General features: G+C 58.1%; 1 protein-coding gene across 6 annotated transcripts in view; it reads right to left on the reverse strand.

Moving 5' to 3' along the window:
- The window catches only part of TTC7B (tetratricopeptide repeat domain 7B), a 304,954-nt gene that overhangs the window by 8,888 nt on the left and 268,643 nt on the right, over positions 1-27,423 (reverse strand). For all 6 annotated transcript variants that reach the window (XM_059890973.1, XM_024998170.2, XM_024998169.2 and 3 more), the window contains 2 exons: positions 25,293-25,433; positions 15,256-15,458 (listed from right to left, as the gene is read on the reverse strand). In XM_059890973.1, coding sequence (XP_059746956.1) covers positions 15,256-15,458; positions 25,293-25,433 — 344 coding nt within the window. The remainder of the gene's footprint in view (positions 1-15,255; positions 15,459-25,292; positions 25,434-27,423) is intronic.

Here is a 27,423-nt window from a genome sequence, read left to right on the forward strand (position 1 = left end):
GGACTGCAAGGAGATCCAACCAGTCCATCCTAAAGGAGACCAGTTCTGGGTGTTCATTGGAAGGACTGATGCTGAAGCTGAAGCTCCAATACTTTGGCCACCTGATGGGAAGAACTGACTCATTTGAAAAGACCCTGGTGCTGGGAAAGATTGAGGGCAGGAGGAGAAGGGGACGACAGAGGATGAGATGGCTGGATGGCATCACCAACTGGATGGACATGAGTTTGGTGAACTCTGTGAGTTGGTGATGGATAGGGAGGCTTAGCGTGCTGCAGTCCATGGGGTTGCAAAGAGTCGGACACGACTGAGCGACTGAACTGACTGAACTGAGCTACATACCTGGTACATATCTATTCTTTCAGGGCTTAAACTTTAATTGGAGAAACAAGCAGAAAACACGGCAGGGAGGCCTCTTCTTGCCGTCAGCAGGGCAGAGTGTCCACGGAGGGCCAGGAAGGGGGCTGGGAAGGGCTGCCTGTGGGGGGGCCTCCTGGGGAGAGGCTCTCGTCAGTGGGGGGCCCTCCAGCAGTAAGATAGACACAAACGGGAGAGCGGCCCCAGAGGTGTGGCCCCTTCCACTGCAAGGCCCAGCGTGGGTGGGAGAGAGAGGGGGTCTCTCTCTGAGTCTGGGAGACCCTGAGGATGCCCGTCTCAGTCCCCTGGGACCTGTGTGCCCTGGGACCCAGTGGGCGCTCGGTAAACGCTGCTTGTCCGAAAGGCAGTCAGGACACGTCGGTGCTGGGTGGACGCTGGGCATGTGCGTCACCTGCTCCCCGAGGAGGGCGGGCGCCTTGCATGCACGTCTGGGAGCAGCGGGGCAGGGAGGGCGCAGTGGGGGCGTGTGGGCCTCCAGGTTGGGCCTGGCAGGCTCTGTCGGAGTCTCACGACGGACACCACAGGGCCCGGGGATTTCCCGGCAGTCCTGCAGGGCCGCTGGCTGAGGACCCCCCGGAGGGTGGCGATTCCCTACCTGTAGGGGGACGCGGTCATCTTGGCCAGTGGCTGCTGCATCCCTGCCAAGGGCTGGGCATGAACTATTTTTCCACTTTTACACAGGAACAGACAGGAACGATAAGACACTTTCTGACGAAGGGAGGACAGGAACTGATAAACCCTGGAAAATTCTTTTTCCACAAATAACAGGAGGAGTCAGCACACGGAGTCCAGGCAGGAAGGCGGGTGGGGGCTCCGGGGCTGCGGGGCGGGGGTCTGCGGGGGAAGTCCCGCTGCCCGTTTGCTGGGATGTGGGGACGCTGCCCTGCCCTCGGGGCTAGCTTGGCACTGGACGTGGAGCAGCTGCCCCTGGATCCTCGGGGCTGCAGAGCCCGTGGAACGGATGGCCTGGCTCCTCTCCCCACATGGCCGAGCCCTCACGCTGACCGCCCCAAAGAAGAGCCAGCAGCGTCACTTCCTCAACACTCCCCATTCCCGTGGGAAGGGCAGGGACGTGGCCGTCCCCTGCAGAGAGGCCCTCGGGGCTGAGCTGAGGTGCTGGCTACCTGCCCTTCCATGGACTTCGATGTCAGCACCTTGAAGTCTGCAGGCCACAAGCCCCTGTGGGGAACTCCCCAGTGGACACCGAGGGTGGACGGGTCACCTGGATGGAGGGAGGCAGTCAGAGGGGTCAGGGGCAGCCTCTGCAAACGGCACCTGTGGTCAGGCCATGGGACGTGCACGTGGACTCAGGGAAGGCAAGACTCACTGGTCCCGGAGGCGGCCACTCGAAAGCAGGGGGACCTACCCTCAGCGGCACTGCCCAAGGAGCGGGGGTCTGCTCTCAGCCCCCGTAGCCACTCGAGGACCCCTGCTCGCTGTCTGGGGGGCTTTGCTGAGAAGGGAGCCCTCCCCGTCTCCCAGAGGGCGGGGCCCCGGGACACCCAACATCCACCTTGCCAGGCCCCGGGGGCCTGGGCACGCTGCACGGTTCTTGTAGCCGCTTCCTGGAGCCAAAGGAAGGGACAGAATCCTAACAGCCGCCAGGCGGGAGCTCCCCTGGCGGCCTCGTGAGAATGGGAGTCTCATGTCTGCAGGACAGAGGCCACACTGCCATCCAGGGTCGCAGGAGTGGCCAGTGGACGGCAGAGCTAGAACGCAAACGTGGGTCTTCTTGGCTCTAAAGGGTGAGCGCTGCCAACCACCTCGGCTCCTGCCCCCAAGCTCCGGATGGTGCTGCATGTCCCCCTGAGCCTCCCCTGCTGGCTGTCTCCACACAGAGGGGCCAGGTGACCCCGCCACGTCACTCCCCTAGTACGGCCGCCCACCCCCTGGAGCTCTGCCTCGCGGATGCCCCCTGCTCCCCTGTCCCCTGCCTCCCTCCCTCCTAAGCCGTCTGACCCCAGGCCACGGTGTGCAGCAGACTGGCCTCCAGAAGGAAAATGCCCTGTTCATAGCGTTCACCACCTTCCGTGGTATGAACGTCCCCTCTGGGGCCGATTTCACGGGATGTCTCTGCATGGCCGGGGCAGGTCAGCCCCAGGATGCTCCTCTCTCCAGGGCTGAGGGCGGAAGGGGAGAAGCGGCCTGTCTTCTCCCCTCATCAGGCGATGTGACTCCACAAAGCTTACGCTAAGTCACTCAGTCGTGTCCGACTCTTTGTGACCCCATGGACCATAAATCCCTCAGGCCAGAACACTGGAGCGGTTGCCATGCCCTCCTCCAGGGGATCTTCCTGACCTGGGGATCGAACTTGTGCCTCCTACTGCAGGTGGGTTCTTTACTGCTGAGCTGCTGGGGAAGCCCTGGGCAAGCTGAGGGTATCAGTGAAATGCCCTCGGAACGCCCCCATGCCTCTGTCTCCTCCCCTTCAGCCAAGGCTCCCTGGGCACCCGGCCTTCTGGGCCTGGCCCCCTAAAGCCAGCAGTCCCTGTGAGCTGGGACGCCCCCCTGCTGCAGCCATGGTGGGCGCTGGGGGCAGGGGCAGAGTCAGCAGGAGGAACGGGGTTTCTAGCGTCAACCGTCCCAGAGGCAGAGGCTGATCCATCCCTCTGGGTGAGACCCCAGCGGCAGGTAGAGAGATCTAGCAGCGTGTGGGAGCTCTGATTAGAGAGCCAATTATAACCCCACTGGCCTGCCTGGCTTTGACAGGCCTGGAAAAAACGCATGTCTGTCCTCAGGAAGAAGCAGGTTGTGCTTCTGGTTTGTTCTGAGAGATCCCCGCGAGGACGGCTTGCTGGCACTGTGGTTGCAGCCTCCTGCCTCTGTCCGGATGCCTGTGGCCCCAATATGGGGCATCAGAGGGAACCTGCGGGGACTCTGGTCCCTAAGGGGAGGGTTGCTTTCTGCCATAGGCCTGCTTCATGCTTCTGTTTATGAGGAAGGACACAGCCTGGTACCCACAGGCTCCCCCGTGGGGCCAGGCAGGCAGTTTCTGCTTCGTCTGGAAGGACGTCAGTTGGCATTTCAATCATGGGTCTCTTCAAGACGGACCTCCTGGCAAGGCCAGGCCCCAGGCTCGGGGCCTGTGTGTCCAAGCTTCCTTGCAGAAACAGACCCTCTGATCATCATCTTGGGTCACCCGCCCTCCCCGGGGAGGCTGACGCCTGGCAAGAGACTCTGGTCTCCTGGAGACACGGAGAAGGGACGGAGTGCGTTTCTCCTGAGAGCCAAGGCCACGTCCACTGTCAGACAGCAGGGGTCTAGGCGCGGTTAGAGGCAGCGCCGACACGCACAGGGGCCACAGGCCTTCCGGATGACTCGGGGACATTCCGAAAGGCTTGGGAGGAAACCATACCTGCAGAGGTGTACCTTGAGAGACAGGTGTTCTGTAAACACCAAGCCGCTGAGGAAGGGGAGGGAGGGTGCGGACGGGAGGAGAGGGGGCCTGGTGACCGCCAGCGGCCGGCAGGAGTGACCGGGGCGAGGAACTGGGGCTCGGGCGACGGGTCTGGGGTCCCAGGAACCGAGCCAGGGGGGCTGTGGAGCAGAAGAGCTCCCGGAGCTTCCTGAAGCCTGAAGCCCACACCTGATGGCTAGCTGGGTGGGGGGCGCCCTCAGACTTGGGTCCCAGCCTCTCCCGAGCAGGCTGCTGAAGCCTCGGGAGGCCCCTGGCAGCCTCCTCACCCAGCGCTCAGCCCGGAGCCCCTGTGCGCCTGCACAGCTCCCTGGTCAGCAGGTCTGTAAGAGCAGGGGTCTGCGGTGCCCGGCCTCTGAGCAGGCTCCCAGTCTCCACCTTCCCAGAGCCCAAGGTTGGAAACCCGGCGATCCTTGGCGTTTCATCACTGGTGCATGTGGCATCCCTTCCTTCTAAGCAATGAGCCTAAAGACCTAGGGAGGACATCCTGCTAGAAGTTTCCCCCAGGTCCTGCTTCTGGGTTTTCTTCACCAACATCAAGGATATCAGTGTCCACCAGAGTGGATGGGTGGCTGACGAAAGCCTGGACTAAAAATCCCTCACCCCCACCCGACCCCCTTGGCAACAGAAGGGTTGCCAAAGACGGACCCCAGACGGACCCAGAGACGTTCCTGCACACGCCCAGACTCCCAAACCAGTGCTGAAGCGCATGGATCTAGGCATTTCCAGGGCTCCGGCAGCTGTGAGTAGGGAGACATCCCTGGGCGAGGTGAGAGGCAGGAGAAGAGGCGGAGGCTTCACCCCAGGTGGGAGCAAAAGAGGAAGGAGACAGCTATAGCAGATGCTGCTTGATGTGAAGACAGGGTCACGCCCTTCAACCCCTAAAAGATGGTGAGAAACTCCTCTCCTCCCACCAGAACAAGGGGCTGAGTTCTCTGGGGCCAGGGTCACCGTGCAGGAGGTTAGAAAGCTGATCCATTTCACCCCCGCCGCAGCTCAGGAAGGCGAGTGCTAGTATCCCATTTAACAGAGAAGGAAAGTGCTCAGTTGCTCAGTCGTGTCTCGCTCTTTGTGACCCCAGGACTGTAGCCCGCCAGGCTCCTCTGTCCCTGGGATTCTCCAGGCGAGAATACTGGAGTGGGTGGCCATGCCCTCCTCCAGGGCATCTTCCCCACCAGGGATTGAACCCGCATCTCTTGTGTCTGCTGCACTGGCAGGCGGGTCCTTTACCACTAGCACTGCGGGCGCGAAACCTTCAGAAGAGATGGAGTCAGGATTCCTGGGGGTGGGGGCTGCCACTCAGCGCTGTGCCCCCGCTGCCTCCGCGCCCCTCTCTGTAAAAGGAGCTGCTCAGATGAGGGAATCCCACGGGCGCTCTAAACCCCGGAGTGCCCTCCACCCTCTGGGGAGCTCCAGGTCCAAAGGCTTTCGTCTGCCACCCATCCACTCTGGTCCCTCATCCTTGGTATTGGTGAGGAAGAACCAGAAGCAGACCTTGAGGGAACTTCTAGTGGGAGGTCCCCCCTAGGCCTTTGGGCTAAAGGGTTTGAAGTTCAGACTGTCAGAAGGTCCGGACCACACGAGGGAAGACACGGCCCAGAGGGAACGTCCAGAAACACTAGTGAGGGGCCTCTCTGAGACCAGCAGCAGAAGATGGGGGCAATTTAAGTGTCAGACAGGCTGGGGCTGCCAGCCCCAATGCCCCCAGGAGGAGACGGGGGCCGCCTCGCCACACCCTCCGGCTGAGTTCAGAGTCAGGCACTGTGGGGGAAGATGCTCAGGAAGCCAGGGAAACAGCAGGGCTGAGATCCAGGGAGGCCTGAAACAAGGAGGGAATTAATTAGGGACTGGCATCTAGAACACAGGACGACCGTGGTAAAGGAAACAACTCCGGACCAAATTCCTAACCCAAGCTAGGGAGCAAGAGCCGCGGTGAGGCAGATCCAAGCTAGAGAGCAAGAGCCGTGGCAAGGCAGGAAGGCGGTGCAAGCGAGATGGCAAATCGTCCTGGAAGACTGGGGCAGAATTTCTAAGAATAAGTGGTTTGGGAGGGTACGTCAGATTTTAAATAATTTTAGATCATCATTACTAATGAGACACTGAACCACACTGCCTATAATTAATTAGTCATCTAAGAGTACAAAGCAGAAAATAGAAATAAACAAAAGACCCTGATGCTGGGAAAGATTGAGGGCAGGAAGAGAAGGGGATGAGAGAGGATGAGACGGTTGGATGGCATCACCGACTCAATGGACATGACTTTGAGTGAATCCGGGAGTTGGTGATGGACAGGGAGGCCTGGCGTGCTGCAGTCCATGGGTTGCAAAGAGTCGGACACGACTGAGCGACTGAACAACAAGAGCACAGCACAGAAAACAGAAAGAAATGCAGAACTCTTTCTTTTTGTTCCCTTAACTTGCTGCAAAGGAACGCCTGGTGACGTGGCTTGCATTTCAGAGCCTGTGCCGGGTCTGCGCTGCTTCTGGGCCTGTGACTTCAGTCCTCAGTGAAATCAGGGGTGGCCCGAAGCCACGGAGCCCTGGCCAGCACTCAGAAAATGCTGCAGTGGGAGGAAGGACCCAATAATCAAGCAGAAAATGTCTGCAGAGACTACGTCTTCACCCAATGAGGCCGTTGGGGCTGGGAGGATGCCTGCGGGGTGGGGCGGGCAGGGTGGGCGGCGAGAACAAGGCCACAAGCCACACAGGGGTCGTGCAGTCGCCCAGCAGAAGTTCCAGAGTCCTGGGGAACACGCCTTTCGCTCCACGGAGGACACGCATGCCCAGTGAGCTGAAAATGCTCTCAGCTAAAGGACGCAGCTCCAAAAGGAGTGAAGATGCAGCTGGTGCCATAAAAACCGTTCGAGTGCCTGCTTTTCCCCCTAGGTCATTTCCAGCACCCTCCCCACCCACTCACACGTGCCGCCCCTGGGTTCCACCCCCCACAACCCGCTTCAGCAGACCCGCTCTCTGTTTCTGCCACTGCTGTCGCCTCCCACCCAGAGACGGGTGCGTGCTAGGGCGCTCAGTCGTGTCTGACTCTGCGACCCCATGGACTGTAGCCTGCCAGGCTTCTCTGTCCATGGGATTCTCCAGGCAAGAAAACTGCAGTGGGTGGCCATTCCCTCCTCCAGGGGATCTTCCCCACCCGGGGATTGAACCCACGTCTCTTACGGCTCCGGCACTGGCAGGAGGGTTCTTTACCACCAGCACCGCCTGGGAAGCCCCAAAGCAGGCACTCTGCAAACCCAGTTGGGGCAACGTGGTCTCCCCGTCCCTTCCCCAGAGGCGCCGCCCTCTAAGCGAGCTGTGAGGGCGAAGAAGATACCGTGCTGCTGTGGAAATAAGGAAGCTGCTTCCAACTGGGTTTGGGGTGGGGGTCGGGGGTGAAAGAAGAATCTCCCTCAGTCTGGGACCAAGAGCAGAGGTGGTCTCGCCCCGACAGGACACCAGGCCCACGGTCCATGGGGGAGCCAGTAGGAAGGGCTGAGTCACCATCAAGGGACCAGGAAGTGTCCTTGGGGAGAGAGGACAGAGGGGTGACCCACAGAAACCCCGCAGGAGAGTTCACCCGGCCCGGGGCGGTGGGGTCTGAGTGTCGCTCTTTTCAGACAGGAAACGATGCTTAGGGACACTCGCGGGGCGCACGGGAGGCTGTCCCTCGCTGGGCTGGGCTGTCTCCAGGGGGCGTTCCCCGGGAGGCCCTGGTCTCGGGGGAAGAAGGTGGGTGAGAAGCGGCCCCTGAAGAAGCTCCGTGGCAGGAGAGGTGCTGCCTGAATCAGCGCAGCCCATTGGTGCCGCCGTGCCAACCAGCTGCCTCCGCGCCCCCGCCGCCGCCCCGGGGACCACCTGAGCCTCCCAGCACCCGTGTCTGGGTCAGGCCTTGGGGCCTGGTATGGAGCTTGGCCGGGAACAGGGAGAGCACACAGGGCTCCGACCAAGAACGGGTGGACTCTCTGTGAGCTGCCGTTCTGATCTCTGGTCGGGAACTAGGCCTCTTGTCTGTGGGCGTGTTCGCGGGGCCGCGTCCCGACTGGACTGAGACCCCGAGGCCCCGGCAGACGCCTCCCCTCGGCCGGGCCTCTCACCCCGACGCTGCTCCTGGGGGCCGAGGCCACGCGACTCCAGTCCTGAGCTGTGGCTGTCTGTGGTCCCGGCCACCACGCCCCCCATTCGGGTTCAAGGTCTGGCACAGAGGAGTGTCTGGAGACGACAGGACAGAGCCTGAGCGTGAGAGGGGCTGTCGCTGCGCCCTCCCAGCCCTCGAGCAGAGGGCTGCCCCGCAGCCTTCTCTCGCATTCAGTCCCCGGAGCAGGTCCGAGGGTCCCCGCCAGGCCGGCCCACCTGGAGCCCCGCCCGGGAGCCCGGCACATCCTCCTGAGACCGTCCCGAAACCCACCGCCCGGAAGTCCGGTTACTCAGCCCCGCCTAGGCCTCCACGGTGCCCCCTACGTCACTTCCTGTCCTTGTAGCCGACTGTACCTGAGCCAAGGCCGAGGCGACGGAGAGCCGGTGAACCTCGCCGACGAGACTAGCCTGTTCCCACGGGCTCTGCTGAGTCTAGTCAAGATAATGGGCCCCTAGGCTTTGGGCCGGGCCTTCACTCACGAGGGGAGCGGTGGCAGCTGTGAAGGGCACGGTCACCTCTCCCCCCAACCCCCAAGCCGGCGGTCACCTCCCAGTCTACGCGGCCACTGCGCTGCCAGGCGGGATGCCTCCCCCAGGGAGCAGACAGCTCCGTGTCGGTTCCCCCAGTGCTTCCAAGGAGCGAGGTCCAGGGGCCGACACCTCCCGCCAGGGTGGGTGGGCGGGGGCCAAGAAAGGCTCCCCTGGGCAGTGACTCCCAAGTCTGCTCCGTGGGAGGCTCCGTCCCTCCTGCCCGTGCAGCCTCTGCCCCAGGCCGGGGGCCACGGGCCATCGTCCACAGCAGTCCGGTCTGGCCCGGCATGGCCACCCCTGAGCCCGGGCAGAGGTGACGCCTTCTGTCTCTGCCTGAGACAGGTCAGGCCAGGGGAGGCCTCCGCTGTTTCCTGACGCCTTTCAGACGTCATGACCAGGGCGACAGGCTCAAAAGCCACAGTCAGAAAGTAATACTTGAAAAGGAAAGCACCATGCTTCTGGCCAAGCATGTGCCATGATATGTTCTTACTACAGCTCCTCTGGTTGCTGAAATTCGGTCAGGGGGAAAGCCACTCCCGAGGTCAGCTCCTCCGGAAAAGAACTCCCCTCAAATAGACACAGAGGGGCCTCCTTCACGGGCAGGTGACCTGAAAGTGCTTAGAGAGCCTGCGGGACTCAACCCGCAAAACCATACCACTGAGCGGTCACTGTTATTATCCCCATTCCACAGCTGAGAGAATGGAGGCCCAGGAAGACTAAGGGACTTGGCCACACAGTCGGGAAGTGATAAAGCAGGGATCCAGGCGGGCTGGCCCTGGCGCCATGCCCTTGACCGCTGCACTGTCCTACTGTTTAAGCTCCAGACCCTTAACAGACTTGACCTTCCAGTCCTGGCTCTGCTCCTAACTTGAAATGTGACCTGGGGCAGGTCAGCAAGCGCAGTGTCTTTCCCGTCAGTAAAAACGAAATTCTCGATTTCACCACATCTTGCAAGAATAAACATCAGACATGGAGGATGAGGTTTTAAATTTCTTTTCAGAGGTGAAGGTTATGTTCATGCCAAGGATTCCCAGTTCTCGGAAGGGCCTGAAGCTGTCAGAGTTGCTAAGAGGCAGTGTGTACCATGAAAGGGCAGCAGCGGAGCTGGCTGGAGAACCAGCAGCTGGTAGGAAGCCCTGCACCCTCCTCTCTGTCAGTCTGAGCCCCAGATAAACAGCCAAGAACGACAGCAGAGAAACGAAGGCCTGTACGCTTTTCAGAGGGCTATCAACAGCACACAGGCGTGCAGAAAGGGTGGCCCTCTAAATATTTCATTAGTCTTTCTTTAAAGCAAACAATCGTCCTCCTTATGTTTAAAAGCAGTTTTAAAATCCTGAAAGTAAATGAAATACGATGAATAGATGAGACAGCCTTCTCACTAGACCGCGGTAGAGTTCTGTTCCCTCCCAATCACGCCTCCCGTGCGAGGAGAGAAACTGATACTTTGGATGAAAGAGATCAGTTTCTGAGGATGAGCGTTCGCAAGGGGAAGGACATCTCCACTCTGCTCCATTACCTTAATTGTCCCTGGGTCTCATCTAGAGTAACAGGATCAGAGTTCCCTTCTCTAAGACTGGTTTCTCCAAGGCAAAGATGCGTAGCTCTGCCCTGTCTGTCTGTGCCCTGGGCCCCGGGTCCCCCTTGCTAAACTGATGGATAAATTAGATCCACAGACAGCTGCCATCTCTGGTGAAAGTGAAAGTGTTAATCGCTCAGTCATGTCCTACTCTTTGCGACCCCTCGGACTATAGCCCACCAGGCTCCTCTGTCCATGGAATTCTCCAGGCAAGAATACTGGAGTGGGTTGTCATTCCCTTCTCCAGGGGATCTTCCCCAGCCAGGGATCCAACCTGGGTCTTCTGCATTGCAGGCAGATTCTTTACCATCTGAGCCAGCAGGACCATCTCTGGAATCACCCTGAAAAATTCACCAGCTTCCTGCTGCCTCTCTCCTCCAACAGGGGTATCCATTGGAAAACATGCTTCTAAATAATGAAATATGAGACGCAAGCAATTTCCCCCAAATCTCATGAAACAGACAGACACTTTAAAAGAGCGAGAGGAATAAAAACACCAGAGTTTTGTAATTTAGTGGCACAAACTGCCTGCCTCAAGCAAGCCGGAGCTCACCTCCTTCCCTGGATTCAACCCCTCCCTGCCATCCTTCTGGCCCGTCATGCATAACAGGATGAAACGTTTCCCCTCAGTAATCAAGCCTGTAAGCTTCTAGATGGTTAAAAGAAAGCTCCGACTTCAGAGCGATGTTGTGAGCCTTGTTTTGATGCTTCTGGCTCAAACTTTAGAGCCGTGAAAACAACTTAAGCTGTAGTAACCATGCAGAGCCTCGCATTTCACGTCCTCCTTCCAGCCCCACCGCCAACAGGGCGTGCCCCCGGGTATTTCGTAATAAAATCCACTTTCCCAACAGCACGGCTCTTCTCTGCCAGCCTCTGCGACTCACGTGCTCCTGAAACAGAACTGCGACCCACGTCTAAAGTTCTCACGCTCGACGTCACTGCAGACTTCCGGTGTTTCAGAAAGCCCAAGACAGGGGACTTCCCTGGACCTCCAGTGGTTGGACTTGGCCTTCCAGTGTGGGGGATGTGGGTTTGAATCCAGCTTTGGGGGGCTAAGATCCCACCCAAATGCCTTGGGGCCAAAACCCCCCAAAAAACATAAAGCAGAAGCAATACTATAACAAATTCAATAAAGACTTTTAGAAGGAGAAAGAAAAAGAAAATGTAAGATCATGGAGGAAACCCTCAGGGACAGCTCGTCCTGGAACCTTTGCCTGGAGCTCACACCTCAGTCCAGCCACAGAGGTCAACCAGCACTTCTGGACACTTGATGCCCAAACAAAAAGCTTGTTCTGTTACTCGACTGGCCCTTTATTATGGTGATCCCCAAACTGTCTTTCCACTGAGCACGAATCCCTTCCCGCCTCACTGATGGGTCCTTTCTGCCCTGCAACCCGCCATCAAGGGGCCGTCCATCCAAGGCAGGCAGGCGGGCCTTCACCCTGTGCCCGTGGTGGATCGCCCGGCCCCTGGCCCCCAGTGGTCTCTTTTCCCCATTGTCCTCCCCTTCTCTGGGAGCTCCACCACGGGGCCTTTCTCACTACTTCCCACGGCAGAGCGGGAGAAATTTACCAGCTCCCTGGTCTCCCAACTACCCTCCTTTGAAGGACAGCTGGCCTCTGTCCCTGAACAGGCATCCAGCCTTGTTGAGAGACCTTCGACATACAAGGGCATGGCCCTGAGAACTTTCATTCTATTTTCTCCTGCTCAGCATCCGCTCTGAGATCTTTGTCCGCCTCAGTTGAAGGCCCCGCCCTCAGGGCACTATTCCATCTTCTTCCTTTCTGTGGCCGGGGGCGGGCAGGGGCCCCTGGGTCCAGTCCCTCTCCAGCTCGTGTCCTCCATAAAGCTGCATGGGCACGTCGCCCACACGCTGCCGTGCCTCCCTCAGCATGTCCTGGGTGAGCCCCACCATCTGCTTCTGACTTCACACCTTTTTAGACCAGTTGAGCGTGTTGGTAATGTGCTCTAGGATAAGTCTATTTCTCAGCAACATTTCTCCTCTGGTCTTACCAACCCCAGCTCCTGCACCCAACCCTCCTGGCCTCCTTCCACACTTACCTCTCCCTTAGAGGCTCTGTTCCTCTCTCTCCCCTCATCTCACATTCTGCCCTTGAGAGCCCAGGCTGACATGATCGGAGGGCAGGCACGTGGCGCTGCTCGCGGAGCCTGGCCCTGTTCTGGTCACCGTGGCCCTGGTTCTGAGCCCGGCCCACCCTTGGCCTGGGTGGTGCCACCCAGAGGCTGTTCCTCTGCCCTCAGTTCCCCGCTCTGCCCCCAACTCCCGATCACAGCACTACTGGTATGGAAACAGTTGCTCCATGTTTCATTAATTCATCTTGGGTCTTGGGAGTGAAAGGCTTTTTAACCATAGCATGCAAATGTATGTAAATTTATACACTTTTGCAAAAATGATATGAAAATATGCCTTTAGATTTTTCTGGAGAAAACGTCTGATCACTCTATGAATCCCTCCCTTGTCAACAGCATGACTTTGTAATTCCTCAGCCCATCAGCTCACTGCTCCCTTACTATCTGCCCACACTCAGCTCTTATCTTGTGCTAACTCATTATTAATATTAAACACACGATTTCTCTTCTTTCTTCTCACTGTATACGAATTTAAATGCATCTCTGAAGGCTGAAACTATTAGAAAACTGTCAATTTTTGTTGGAGTTTCATGTACATTTCTGTTGTCAAGTCTGACCTTATGTTAACTTTAATGCATTTAACGCTTTAATGAAAACCATCTGCCTCCAAGTCGTTAATGCTTTTTTAACAATATTACTGTGCTCGCATTTCTCTGCAGTCCTGCCTCTCCTATGAGCTGGGCTGATGGAGGGGGCTGGCACACATCACCACTAACCTACTCTCAAAGGGAACAAATGTCCCCACCTCGGGGAACAAGCTCATGGCCCTGACTGGGTACCACTCTCCAGGTTTAACATCAGCCCCTGGTCTCCACCTGTGACGTGGAACACGGCTCCCTTCTCTCAAGACAGCTCCTCCAACAGCCCCTCTGCCCTCTCCTCTCTCTCCGAGCATTAGGGCTGGTGCAGATGCTTCCTCCCTCTGGGTTTTTCCACGGGCTGCAGTTGGCCTACAGGCAGTTCCTTCCTTTGGAACCCCTTGCCTTGATCTTTTGGGGGAGGTCCTCTTTGCTGCTCAGGTTCTTCAAACTCCTTCTAGTCTTGACTGCTGACCCCTGGCCTGGCCGGCCAGGCAGGCCTCCCTGGTCCTCCCATCACTGCACAGCCTGCTCCCCGAGAGTCAGGTGGGTGCCGACACCCACATCTGCTTCCGCCTCCTCTGCCATGTAACTCTAGAGCCCTGACTCTTCCTTGGGGCGTGACCTGGTGAAAAGACAGCCTCGTCTCCCTGCTGCCCCTTCGTCTTCACTTCTTCCTGATCTTTTCAGGCCTGAACGGCCAGTGCTTAGTCGCCCGGTCAGGTCTGACTCTCTGTGACCCCACGGACTGTAGCCCACCAGGCTCCACTGTCCATGGGATTCTCCAGGCAAGAGCACTGGAGTGGGCTGCCGTCCCCTCCTCCAGGGGACCTTCCGCACCCAGGGATGGAACTCATATCCGCTGCATTGTCACGTGGATTCTTTACCCCTGAGCCACCAGGGAAGCCCACTGAGACATCTTAGGGGTTTATTATTATTATTACAGTTTTCTACTGCTGAGACCCCTAAGGTAGCTAATGTCTGCGGGCCAGAGAAGGCTCAGCTGTGGCTCTGGATCCAACAGGCGAGGCTCCTTCATCACCCAGCCCTCGCTTACCAGCTCTCCTAGCCTGGGCCCGCGGCCGCTTCTTTCAGAAGGGAAAGCGCCTGGCATTTGTCAGGGAGCTCAGGTGTCTTGACAAGCTCCAAAGGTGCAACCGAAAACCTTCCTGGTGCGATTTTCCTATTTGATCTTTTGTCTCATGTGTTCCCCTTGGGGATGAACAAGAAATACTTCTCTGAATAATTTATAGGCCCCAGGGTAGAAACACGCTGCCTCTTTTTAATAAAAAGCTGGGTACATGGCCTTGATTATACCTCTTCTGTGATACTTCAGCAAAGGCAGAGAGACCTGAGAAGCTCTTTACAAATTCCTTTTAAAATAGTGAGACAAAGATAAAAAGCCATGTAATGCTTCTAATCAAACAAAAGAATGTTTGGATAATACATACGATTATTTATAAAGCTGTATTGAGCTATGAAAGGCTCATACAGGGAAGCTGAAAAAACTCAACAGCTATAATTACTATAAGGTCCAATTTATTTTTAAAACTGAAAATGGCTGTCTTCGGTTTTCTGTTGAATGAGCACCTCCTGGGTGCCGGGGCTCTGCTGGGCTCGTCATGTGGATCATTTCAAGGAGTTCTCACATGTGAGCTGGGTACGGAGCGGGTCAAGATACAGAATCACCAAGGCTCCTGGGGGTGCGTGGCCAGCCCACGGTGCCCCAGGACCACAGATGGGGCTGAAATGGAACCCAGAGCTGACTCAGAAGCACACACGTCGCATGGTCCCTAATGGTGGGCGCCCCGACCTTCTGTTGAAAACCAGTAGATGCTGCTCAGTTCTGTCCATTTTGCGATGTTACTGTGGGCAACGGCGAGAGAATGGAGCCTTTGGGACCCTCTGGAGTACATTTTACTTATTAGTTACAAAAGCGTCTCCTCTTAGCCCCAGACAGAACCTCACGGCCTCTCTGGGTGCAAGCTGAATGTCTTCATTTTACGGGAGGCTGGGGTGACTTCCCTGGGTCCTCACAGTGCAGGGAGGCTGTCCCCCCTCCTCTGACCGGATGTCCCTGCCACCCAGTGGCCTTGGGGACAGGCTGCGTTCTTGGCTCCAAGGGGCCCCCGAAAATGGAAAGTGCTCAGAGTCTCGTCCTACAGGCTCCCCGGGGTGTGGGCCCCCCAAGGGGGCTGCTACCGACAGCGCAGAGACCAAGAGGACAATGACGGCGCCCAGGGTTACAAGAACGTGTTCACTGAGCCCGGAGCCACAAGGTGGCTTGGCCGGCTGGCCTGAGGCCTCTGACCCAGACTCTGCCCTCAGTCGGCCCAGGCGCCCAGGCGGGCGGTGCACTGCCCGCTCCCGGGAGCTCCACCTGCACAGACCACCGCGGGGAAGGCGCACCCGGAGCCCCCGGCCGGCAAGTGCATCCGGAACCGGCACACGGGCTGAGGGTCCAGAGCTGCCGCTGCCTCGGAGGGGTGCCCCCGGACTCACCAGCCGCTGCATGCTCTTCACGTGGGTGGGGCTGATGGACAAGGCCTCCTCGTACCACCGCCGGGCCTCGTCCACGTTCCCGCGCAGCTCCGCCACCTGGCCGCGCATGTAGAGGACGTTGTGAGACATGGGGAAGAGGTTGGCAGCTTCCTGCGTGCAGGCCGTGGCCTCCGCGGGCTTCCCGATGCCGATGTAGACTTCCGCTGTGAGAACGAGAGCACAGGCGGATGCATCCCGGGTCACGGCCCCCCAGACGCCCTGCAGCGGGCCGGGGCTGCGGCTGGGACGCCGACCTCCCCCGAGGGAGCCTGAGAGGGGCCCGTCTGGGAAACCCAGGGCCCAGAGCCCGCCCCAGCCCAAGTGGGAACAGCCGGGTGACAGTCCTTCCTGCCCCTGATACGGACAAGAGAGTCACGGACGCGGGGCCTCCGAGGAGACACCTGTCACCACCAAGAGGGGCCTGAGGCCAGCCGGGCCCACTGCCCCCGGAGGACTCCCGCCCCCGGAGGGCAGCCCGCGCCCCCCCCTCCCCCACTGGCCAAGGACTCCCGCCCCTGGAGGGCTCCCCGCTCCGGAGGACTCCCTCCCCCTGAGGACACCTCCCCTGGGGGACTCCCGCCCCCGGAGGACTCCTCCCCCAGGCCCACCCGGGACACCGGCCCTCAGGTCTGACGTCCACAGACCAAGCGCTGGCTGAGCCCAAGGACGGGCCAAGCAGAGGTGCACAGCCCCTAGGCGGGCAATGGCGCTGCCCCTCGGCCGGTTCTTCTGAAGCCCGCAAGTGTGACAAGGGCTGCGGGTGGAGGCTGACATGTCTGTGGGTGTGAAGTCAGATGGCTGCTCGATCCGACCCCGCCCTGGGCCGAACCAGGAAAGCCACCACCTGCAGGGACTATTAGCTGAGACCGACTCGGCCTGTTGAGACCCCAGGCTGCCACTTTCCAAACAGCAGCATCAGGAGCCCTCCTCCAGCAGCCCCAGGGCGCCCTCATCTGCACGCAGGGCCTGTGCAGACGCCCGCCGGTCTGTCCCCCACTCTGGGCCCACCGATGCCGCCTCCCAGCTCAGGGCAGCCCCTTCCCTTCCTCGCCCGTCCTGCCCTGACCACTGCCCTCTGCCCTGGCAGAGAAAGCTGTTTCTGTGCCCACACGTCCAAGCTCCACACATACTAACATGTTGTGTAGAACCGGACGCACACAAGAATACCAGTGATGGAAGACGCCACGGAAAAGAGCGAGATGCCTGCTCTTTCTCATGCACCTCTGGCGTTGCCTTCCGGAGGTGCGCCCTCCTCCCTGCTCCTGTCTCCTCCAGCCCCTCCGTGTGTTGCGTGCCGCCACCCTCCCCGGCAAAGCCCTGGTGGGGTCGCCCCTTCCCTGAGGTCTCCCGCTCCGGGCACCCCTCAGCCCGCAGCCTCCCCTGACCCCACAGGCAGGACCCCTTCACCAGGGCTAAATTCAGGTGAAAGAGAGGGACAAGGGCCTTCTGAGCTCATTGGCAGATGCAGGCCTGGGGAGTCTCGCCCCGAGTGGTGAGGGGGGCTCCTGACTGAGGGACCCAGCCCAGGATGCACCTCCAGGCCCCCGAGCACCCGGTGTCCCCGTTCCTACTTCTAGTTTCGGATACTAGTCAGGCTCCCGCTCAGTGTCAGCTGAGAGGCTGAGATCTGGGCCCCGCACTCTGCCTGGGGCTCAGGACCACGCAGAGGTGTCAGGCGAGGGCGGGGTCGGCGGGGGGGGCGGGGTGTGGAGGGGGTGGTCGCTGAGCAGCCTGGACCCCTCCGGCCAGCTGTGCGCCTGGAGACGGAGACACTCCCCTCACTGAGACTCCTGCTCCCTGGGGCTCCAGCTGCCCACGGGCACTTCTCTGAGACCTGCAGGAGGGCCGCTCCTGGTGCGGATGCCCTTCAGCCGAGCCGCTGGCAGGGGCAGAGGAAGGAAAAGGCGCATGGGGACCAGCTTCCCACGGATCCTGCGGCTCCCTGACCCCGCAAACCACTCCCTCACCCCAAGCCCTGGTTCTCCAGGGAGAGGAGCCTGGTGCCTGGGAAACAAGCTGGGCAAGCTGGTGCTGGCCTCCTGGGCAGCGCGGGCTCCCCTGCCTTCGTGAATCGGCTCTTTCATGTGGAAATTGCATGAGGGCTAACAGGACAGAGGTCCTGCGAACCCACACGATTCCTGCCCCCGGCAGAGTCAGCAGGCCTGGGGAGGCAGCTACCCGTATCCTCTCCCATGGGAATGCCCTTCATTGCTTCTGCTTTGGGGGGCTCGGGAAGGGGAAGGAGGCAGGGGCTCTGCTTTCATGGGTGCGGCCCGGCCCTGAGCCCCTCTGGGACCCCACGCCGGGCCTGCCGTCCGCGAGGAGCGCAGCCCACGTCCTGCCCTCGTGGAGGCCCCGTTGGGGTCCTGCTGCACGTTTGACATTTGTTTCCGGGTTTGCAGACGGCTGTGTCCACTGTCAAGGGCGACCCCTTAGTGTCGGCGACGGCGAGACCAGGGCGCCGTGTCCCCCGTGTGTGTGACACACCTTGTCCCCGGCCCTCGGCTGACCCTGACTCGCCGCCCGAGGAGCCGGCAGTAGCCGGCACGGAAGCCCCTAACCTCCGTCCTTGACCCCTGCTGTTCCCGCTTGGCCCCTCAGGGGTCTCCTGTGAGGACTGTGTCCCCGCCCCTACCAGGGCGGCTCCATCCCTGATGCTCCACGGACACGTGTATCCGTGTCACCATCTCCCAGATGCCAAGACCAACACAGGCTCCTGTCTCCTCCTCATCCACCTCTCAGCACCTCCAAGCTCCTCCATCCACGGAAAACTCACTGCTGATTCACAGAGCAGAGAGGGCAGGGGCAGGGGACTGAGACATGCAGACTATTAGGGAAGAAAGAGCCTACAAGGATGCACTGCACAGCACGGGGCACGGGGACACTTGACGGTATTACGGAGTATATTATGATATACACTTAATACATATGCATACTGTAAGATATAACTAATATAACATGTACTATTATATACAGGTATAGTGAGTGCATGCACACATTATATGCCTAATGTATACACGTGTACAGTGTGTGCACACTCAGTCGTGTCTGACTCTTTGAGACCCCCTGGACCGTAGCCGCCAGGCTCCTCTGTCCATGGGATTTTTCAGGCAACAATGCGGGAGTGGGTTGCCCTGCCCTCCTCCAGGGGACCTTCCTGACCAGGGATCAAACCAGGTCTCGTCACTCTTGCGTTGCAGGCGGGTCCTTCACCACTAGACTACCTGGGAAGCCCAATATAGTATTCAGCATACATTATTCATCACATTGTATTTTATACATGCAGTATAGCCTTTAACGGAGAAGGCGGTGGCACCCCACTCCAGTACTCTTGCCTGGAAAATCCCATGGATGGAGGGCCTGGCGGGCTGTAGTCCATGGGGTCGCTAAGAGTCGGACACGACTGAGCACTTCACTTTCACTTTTCACTTTCATGCATTGGAGAAGGAAATGGCAACCCACTCCAGTGTTCTTGCCTGGAGAATCCCAGGGACGGTGGACCCTCGTGGGCTGCCGTCTGTGGGGTCACACAGAGTCAGACATGACTGAAGTGACTTAGCAGTAGCAGCAGCATACCTTTAAAAATACATAAAAAATGCAAGGCTGACTTAGAAACCGTTATCTTAGAAGCTCCTGAGTGATCACCGCCTGCTGAGCACGCTTGTGCGTTACCGTGACTGTCACGACGGTGTGACTTTGCAGGGAGAGCAGCAGGCCTGGGGAAGCAGGTCCCGGCAGATGGCGGCGGGGCCGGGGTCTCCCTGGGTCTAGCCTGGGACCCAAGCCCCTGGGGTCCACACAGGCCCCTCTGCAGCCCCCTGGCTACAGGGACAGCACCCCCTCGCTTTCCCCCACCTTGCTGACCACTCCCTTGCCACTGATTTGGCTTTCCTCTCCTCCCCCATTTTTTGGGGGTGCTACACTGGATCCCAGGTGTGGGGTGAGGGCTCTCCAGTCGCAGGCCACAAGCTCTCAGGTGCGGCCTGTGGGGTCCAGTTCCCTGACCAGGGATGGAACCGGGGCCCCTGCATCGGGAGCGTGGAGTCTTAGAACTGGACCCCCAAGGACGTCCCTTCAGGTCTGGGTCCTGGCTGTCCCTTCCTCCATCAGCGTTCCGGCCCAGGCCGTCTCCTCACATTCCTTGGCTTTAAAACGCCGCTCACGACTTCCTGTTTCCTGCCCAAACCTCAAGCGAGGGTTCAATGTCCACCTGTTCCCCCACCCAGGCCGCCAGTGGTGGGAAGCAGAATCACCACCACGCGCGGAGTCCTTCACGCGCGCGTCTCACCCAGCAGCTCCCCGTGTGTGTCCATCAGCTTCACCCGGAAGACGCGGCTCGGCGCCCCTCCCCGCCCCGGAGCCCCCGCCGTCCCAGGAACGCGCTCCGGCTCCCCGCGGCCCCCGCCCGCCCTCCGCGGGCCTGGTCTGACCACGCGCCCTCTGGTCCTCTCACGTCCCGGCGGCCACCTCCCTTCTCGTTCTCCCCAGCCCGCCCCGCCGCCCCAGGGCCCTCGGCACGGGGAGCCCAGCGCGGCTGAAGCGCAAACTCCACGAAGGGAGACACGCGCGTCCGCCGAGCGCCCCCTCCAGAGCCTGGCGCTCAGACCCTCCGGCGGCTCCGGCGGGGCTCCCGGCTGGGGGCCGCCCGGGGCGGGGCCGGGGCTCTGGGGCCACGCTGGGTCTGGATTCTGGTTTCTCCCCGTGTTAGCCATGTAACCCTAGGGGGGTGACGGGGGACCTCTGTCTTGCTGTTTCATGTATGAAACGGGGTGACTGAAGGTAAGTATACCTCGTACGGCTGGGCTTCGCCAGCGGCTCATCGGTAAAGAATCCCCTGGCAATACAGGAGACGCAGGAGACGTGGGTTCAGTTCCTGAGTCGGGAAGATCCCCTAGAGGAGGAAATGGCAACCCGCTCCAGTACTCTTGCCTGGAGAATCCCATGGACAGAGGGGACTGGTGGGTTACAGTCCATGAGATTGCAAGAGTTGGAGACGACTGAGCAACTCAACACACACACACATTTTATATGGCTACTGCATGGAGCAAACAAGTGAAGACGCATGAAGTCCTGAGATAAGATCAGACACATGCGCGGTGCTTGGCAAACGTCAGCCACCTGCAGGCTGCAGACGGGGAATCCACCCCCCCCTCCGACCCAGGGCAGGGCCAGCAGGGCTGACCCACGGAGACTGGCATGAGGGCAGCCTGACCCCTGGGCACTGCGGCTCCCTCCGGCAGGCACGCCCTGTGCAGGGACCCTAACACCACCTGTCTGCAAGCTGTCTCCATCTTGGCCTGGTGCCCAGGCCACAGGCTCACCCTGCAACCCCGCCGAAGCACCTCTGGGCGGCCGGGAGGAAGCAGGCAGGGGGCAGGGCAGAAGGGACAGACCAGCCCGGGCCAAGGAAATTGTGAGAGGGTCACAGCTTCACCTTCCCAGCAGAAATCCAAAAATCTGATCTTGCACATCTAAGAATAGCCACTGGTTTCGACGGTGAGAGCTGCCAAAACGAAAGCTGTAATTATTAGTAAGTAACAAGCAGAAAGTACCCACCTACCGCAAAGTCATTTCAGCTGCCGTTCCCAGAGAGGGTACTGAAGGGTGGGCACCAAGAAGCTGCTTGGTCTGAGAAAGACCCTGGTTGAGCCCTGGGCTGTGAAAGTATGGATTTCCAATGGCCAGTGGCCACGTGCGTGTGCTTCTAGAGAAACAGATCTGTGACTCCCAGAGAGATACGTCTTGAGGTGCAACTAGCCTCACATGCTTTAGTTCAGCCCTCCTGACTCCTGTCTCAGTGAGACCACAGAGGTGCTGGCTTCTCTCTGGCCTGGGTTTCCCTTCTGTACCACAGAGGAAAGTAGCCTTCTGATCTTCTCTATAAGATGGTGTATATGTTACAAATAGCACTGGAAGATACTTGGAACTTTTAGGAAAAGAGGCCGTAAAAATGGGCAGTTGCTTTTGAAACATCGTGTGATGCCCAGATGCTATAAAGAAAAGATTGATAAATGGGAAAAAAAATTGGCAAAAAAATCACAACAACAAAACCGTAAAACACAAACTAAATGAGAGAAAAGACAGCGCGTATGACACAAGGCAAATTTCTCTGGCGTGTAGCCAACGCCACAAACCAAAAAGAAACGCTCAGTACCTAAGAAGGTAATGGCAGGACCCACGAGCAGACAATGGAGCCCCGCTGTCCCCTGTCAGACTGGCAATGGTCTGGAAGTCTGACAACTCGTCGTGCCCTGAAGATGTGAGGAAGCGCCTTGTGCATCTTGCTGTGTGGTCACTGAGTTGTATCCAACCCCAGGGACTGCAGCCCACCAGGCTCCTCTGTCCATGGAATTTTCTAGGCAAGAACACTGGAGTGGGCTGCCATTTCCTTCTCCAGAGGATCTCTCTGACCCACGGACTGAACCCGGGTCTTCTGCATTGCAGGTGGATTCTTTACCACTGAGCCATCAGGGAAGTCCTAATACCTTATTGACTGGAATGCAAACTGGCACAGTTGCGGAAGGCAATGTGACAAACTTTACCAAGATTAAAGAGTAACTTTTGATCAATTCCACTTTTAGGAATTACCCTTACCCAGAAGGACTGATGCCGAAGCTGAAACTTCAATACTTTAGCCACCTGAAGTGAAGAACTGACTTATTGGAAAAGACCCTGATGCTGGGAAAGACTGAGGGCAGGAGGAGAAGGGGACGACAGAGGGTGAGAGGGTTGGAGGGCATCACCGACTCCATGGACATGGGTTTGGGTGAACTCTGGGAGTTGGTGATGGACAGGAGGCCTGGCGTGCTGCGGTTCACAGGGTCACAGAGTCGGACACGACTGAGCGACTGAACTGAAGTCACACAGAACAGTGTTCAGAAGGCTATTACTGATGCCTGTCTGTAACAGCAAAATACTAGAAATAATCTAAACATGAGTCAGCGGATCACTGGTTAAAAGATGGTCAGTTCACACAGTGGATTCGGTCTCTGACGTGACAGGTAGCGGCCTCCACAAGCGTCACCCCTCTGGCAGGTGTGCAGCCACTCACATGGTGGCCGTGGAGGGGGGTGACCGGTGCTCAGTGTGGGGAACGCCTCCACTCCGTGTCTTTTGTGCCCTTTAAATGGTGTACCATGAGCTTGGATTATTTTTTCAAACATAATATAAATGAAATTGTCACAAAGGTTCGAACCAAGCGGCCGAACACGGACAACCCACGGGGGTCGGCTGCCGGGGGTCCCGGGAGGAGCCGGGGGCTCTGGGCCAGAAGTGCTGGGGCAGGGGGTCACCCTGGGCACGGCCTCCCCACCCAGGGGCCCTCAGGGGCTGAGTACCCCTGCTCTCCTGGGCTGGGCTCCCTGCAGGGCTGGTGGCTGGCCCCTCAGAGAAGCAGAGGCTCAGGGCTCCTGGTCACAACCTCTCTGCCTTTCAGACACACACCCCGCGGCCGGGACCTGCTTGTACGACAGGCTGGACGTCTGGGTCACCTCAGAGTGGCCTCACCTGCTACTCTCAAACCGGGCGCCTCCTCCATCGGGCGCCGCCTCACCAGCTCCCGCTACACTCAGACCACAGAAAAATGACCAGGAGAGAAGAGACCCACAGGCCACAGAAACACCAGCCTGGGGTTCCGGGCCTTGATCTAGCTTGCTCTGAAACCTGCGCCGTTTGCAGAAGCTGGTGGTATTGCTGGAGCTGAGGATGGACACAGATGCTCCCTAGTTTCCGTACGTTCTCAAAAATGTGGGTCACTTGCATTTTGCTGCCCAGAGCAGTCAAGCCCAAACCACACATGGTAGAATCCTACATTTCAGTGGAAGCTTGTTTTATGAATTCTTTCTGAATTTACCTCTTCAAAGACTAGGTTGAATATATGACACAATTCTAATCTTGACTCAAACAAAGCCAGTGCTTTCAAAGAGTCAATATGGCACCAATCCTATAAGATTCTAATTTATGCCACTATTCATACTATATATGCGTGATTTATATTCTGCTCAGAGCTTATACGGCAGGTACGACATTTGCTTTCCAGAATTCAATTCCACCAACTCCTATAATGTTAAAAGCCACACCTATTAATAGCAATGAGAGCTTTATTCTCTCTTATAGGCTATGGCAATGAGAAATGGATGTCACGTGATTAATAAAACTTCTAGGACAACCCCAAATGGAATCTTAGCTGCCAAGTTCGTCAATGCTCTCAGAAGCAGATATGCAGTTTCTTCCCAAGAGTCATGGCAGGCCATGCCAAGAGGAGCACAGTGTGGTCTTACCACACAACGGGCAGGCGAAGGCGTCCTGGACTCACGGACCCTCATCCAGGTCGTCAGCATTTCTGAGACACAGGTAAGAACGGCAGGGCCTGAGGGGTCCGGGGAGCTGGCTCCAGCCTGGAAGGGTCCCCATCAGCCCTCTGGCTTTTCAGACTTTGGCCTTTCAAAACTCAACTTCAGGGACTTCCCTGGCAGGCCAGTGGTTAAGACTCCACGCTCCCAGTGCAGGGGGCTCAGGTTGGATCCCTGGTCAGGGAACTGGACCCCACGTGCCACAGCTGAGAGTCTGCACAAAGCCACTGAAGGGTCCTGAAGGTCCTGCCTACCGCCACTGACACCGCGCAGCCAAGTAAATGCCCATTAAAGACAACAGCAGTAACTCGACTTCGTGCCCGTTTTAAAGGACAACGCTGCCCCTCCACTAGCCCTGCAGGTTCAGGCAGCCTCACCTGACCTGGACACTAACAGGAACCCCTTCTCTTTCTGTTTTTCGCCATCAGTGCTCATGAGGGTGATGGAAGAGGATGGCCATTACATCCTAGACAGGGGACCGGGCTCTTCTGCAAGCAAGCCGCAAAGGAGGCATCAGCCCGTCTAAGTCCCCTAGGCCGAACGCTGGCAAGCGTCTGCACAGGGAGAACAATGAGCAAGGCCGTGAGTCAGCCCTCGTCTGTGTTTCTGCTCAGAAGAATATAATTTGTTAATTCACGGGCATTGTTACGGCTCACAGAAGGCGCTGCCTGAGCTTGGCTCTGGGACATGCCCAAGCCAGGTATATAAACCCAACTGTGTCTTCTTACACAAAGGTCGCAAACAAGATTGCGCATCGTGCAATTAGCCCTGGCACAAGCAGACTAAACAGATGGGCGCTGGTGGGTAAGAAGCACTTTCCCCAGCCAGATGTGGGCTTTCACCAGGCACCCCGGGAGCTGAGCCTGGGAAGCCCTGTGAGATCAAGGGCTAAAACACGAGAAAGTGATCATTCACACGGAACTACACACATGCCAGCAACTCAGCCGCCATCGCCGGCTCCCTACGGGGGACTCTCACGCGAACATGCCCGTGTGCTGGATTTACTGGGGGGGACTTCCTAGCTATGCAGAAGCAGCCGTGTGAAACTGGGGGAATCACACCTGCTTTCTGGGCTAGTGTCCCGCCCCACAGCCATGGCACCTGCCTTACTCTCTGAGGGTCCCCAGGAGTGCTGTCAGAGAGGGGAGCCTGGACACAGGGTGCTGCCCCTTCCCCGCCTAGACGGAGACGACTTGTCACCCGAACCCCAACCCCTCTCCCAGGGTCTCTGGGATGTCACTGCTAGAGTGCGCGGGGCGCTGAGCTCATCACCCCAGGAGAGGGTGCAGTGAACCCCGTGGTGCGGAGGAGGAAACCGAGGCTCATCACCCTAGGAGAGGGTGCGGTGAACCCCGCGGTGCGGAGGAGGAAACCGAGGCTCATCACCCCAGGAGAGGGTGCGGTGAACCCCGCGGTTCGGAGGAGGAGACCGAGGCTCATCACCCTAGGAGAGGGTGCGGTGAACCCCACGGTTCGGAGGAGGAAACTGAGGCTCAGAGCTGAAGCAGGACCACTGGACCTCTGGGTACCCTGCAGAGGCTGGCTGGGGGGCAGTGGCCCTGCTCTCGCGTGAACACTGCCGCCCCGGGCACACGCCCCTCCTTGGGCGCAGCGGCAGGCCGGGTGGGGCAGGGGACAGAGCGGTACCTGCATGCAGCCAGATCTGCGCCAGCGTCATCCAGGGGTGCAGGGGGCCCTGCTTGGGGGCGCTGCTCTGCAGGGACGAGGCCACTTCCGACAGCGCCTGCTCCACTCTGGAGGCCGCGACTGATGTGGCGTGGATGGAGCCTGCGGGGTTGGGGTGGGGGTTCGAGAAGACCACATCAGAGGTGAAAGGACAGACTGAAGCAGCCAACCCCAAACGCCCCACAGCCCCCACACAGACACGAGACCAAGACGCACGCACGTCCCTCCCCGGGGGTGTCTGGGTTTCGAAGGTCACACCCCATGCGACCGCTGGGGCCTGGCATCCTAGATCCTGTCCTTGGCTTCAGCTGCCCTCTGAGTCACCACAGAGCTTAGACTGCAGAGCGACTCTCCAGGAGCCTCGAGTGGGCTGAGAAGGGGGACGCCGGGCAGAGACACGCTGCTGAACCCGGCATGCTTGAAGGGCGACCAAGGCAGGCGCCAGAGCACCCTCCCGGGGGCCTGGACCTGGAGACTCCCTGGGGGGCAGGGGAGGGACCACCCTGGGCTGCTGCGAAGGATTCCGCATGGAGGGTTTTGGTCTCAAGACACACCCAGCAACCGCCCACTTCGTTCCCTGGCCTTTGAAGGATCTGGGGCCATAGTCTGGGATGTGACTTAAAAACTACAGAAGCACGCACTTTTGCCCGCTATGTAAGCAGATGTCTACACCGAGGCTAACCCCAACCCGCTGGAGGTCAGGTCAGAGCAGAGGCGGCGCCCGCCTTACTCTTCTGTGAAAGCTGCTCTTCTGAGGCTGGGACAGGTTCACTAGCCAGGGGGATCTGGCCAAAGGGCTGCTACTCAGACATCAAATGAGTCAAACCACACGTTCCTCCCATGCTGACCTGGGGAGCTCCTGCCAGACAGGGGCCACCTTCTGAAACAGGGGTCTCTCCCCACCTCTTTCCCACATCCCCTCTTGGAGGAATGGTTTCAGAACTGAGAACAGGAGTCTCAGTTATTTCAGATTGAAAACTGGTGATATTTATATTCGCTGGCAACATTCTTAATTTATAATTCATCCTCAAGTGAAATACAGAGATAAACATTCCAGCCCTGTCAGTGGTAACTATCAACTTATTATGAGGTTGAAAACGGTGATTATAGAGAGATACACGCTGACTACTCAAATAAACCGAGTTGGGTCTACTCTGGGTAAGAAGAGACTGTGAGCATAAAAATAATTTCTGCTGGGGCTTTCAAATGTACCATAATTTACTCATTTTTAAGAGTATTTGCAGTGATAAACTGGCCATCCATATTGTGTTTTGACAGTCCCAACATGAAGGAAATGTGGATTTTTCTCAATATACTCAAATCCTTCCGTGGGAGGGGGTTGGTGGAAGGGAAACGGGGGAGGGGGCTGGGGACCAGCCTGAGAATCCAGCTTCTGCGGACAATCCCCAGACAGCACCCACGGGGACACGTAAGAGGACGGTTCTGGAGAAGGCCCAGGGAGGCCTCCAGAGTCAGCGCTGCTGTGCGAGGAGGCCCACGAGCCCAAGTTCAAAGGTGACACAAGAGAGCTGATGGAGCTCAGCTAAGGACTGACCGTGCAGAGACAGAGTGTGTCAGACTACTTAAAAAAAAACCTAAGCAGCAAGATGATGAAACTGCTGTTGGTTTTGGGGGTCTTGTTCTGTTTTCAACCTCTTTATGGAAAATCAGCATTTTAAAAATTGATAACAAGGATGGACATATCTTCTCTGAGATTTTTAATAGCAATGATTAGTTATATACATGAAACTGCTGTTGCTACATCCTGACCCTATTACCAAGCTGGCTTACCTTCTTACTGACTACCTCCAACAGGGGTTCTCAACCTTGGCTTCACATTAGAATCACTTAAGGATTAAAAAAAATGACCATGATGTCATAGCTACAGCATCACTGATGCTAGGGGTGGGGCCAGCCATCTATTCGTTGATAACGCAGGTAACACCAACGTACAGCTAAGACTGAGGCCTCGACCTGGATTGACAGGAAGAGGGTGTTATTAGATGACAGTGGGTCAAGAAAAGCCTGAGGGCTTCGTCTACACAGCTCAGCCAGCTTGAGCGGTCCTGCCTCCCTGCAGCCCAGCGATCTG

Source organism: Bos taurus, chromosome 10 (genome assembly GCF_002263795.3).
Source record: "Bos taurus isolate L1 Dominette 01449 registration number 42190680 breed Hereford chromosome 10, ARS-UCD2.0, whole genome shotgun sequence".
In the NCBI taxonomy this organism is placed as follows: Eukaryota; Metazoa; Chordata; class Mammalia; order Artiodactyla; family Bovidae; genus Bos; species Bos taurus.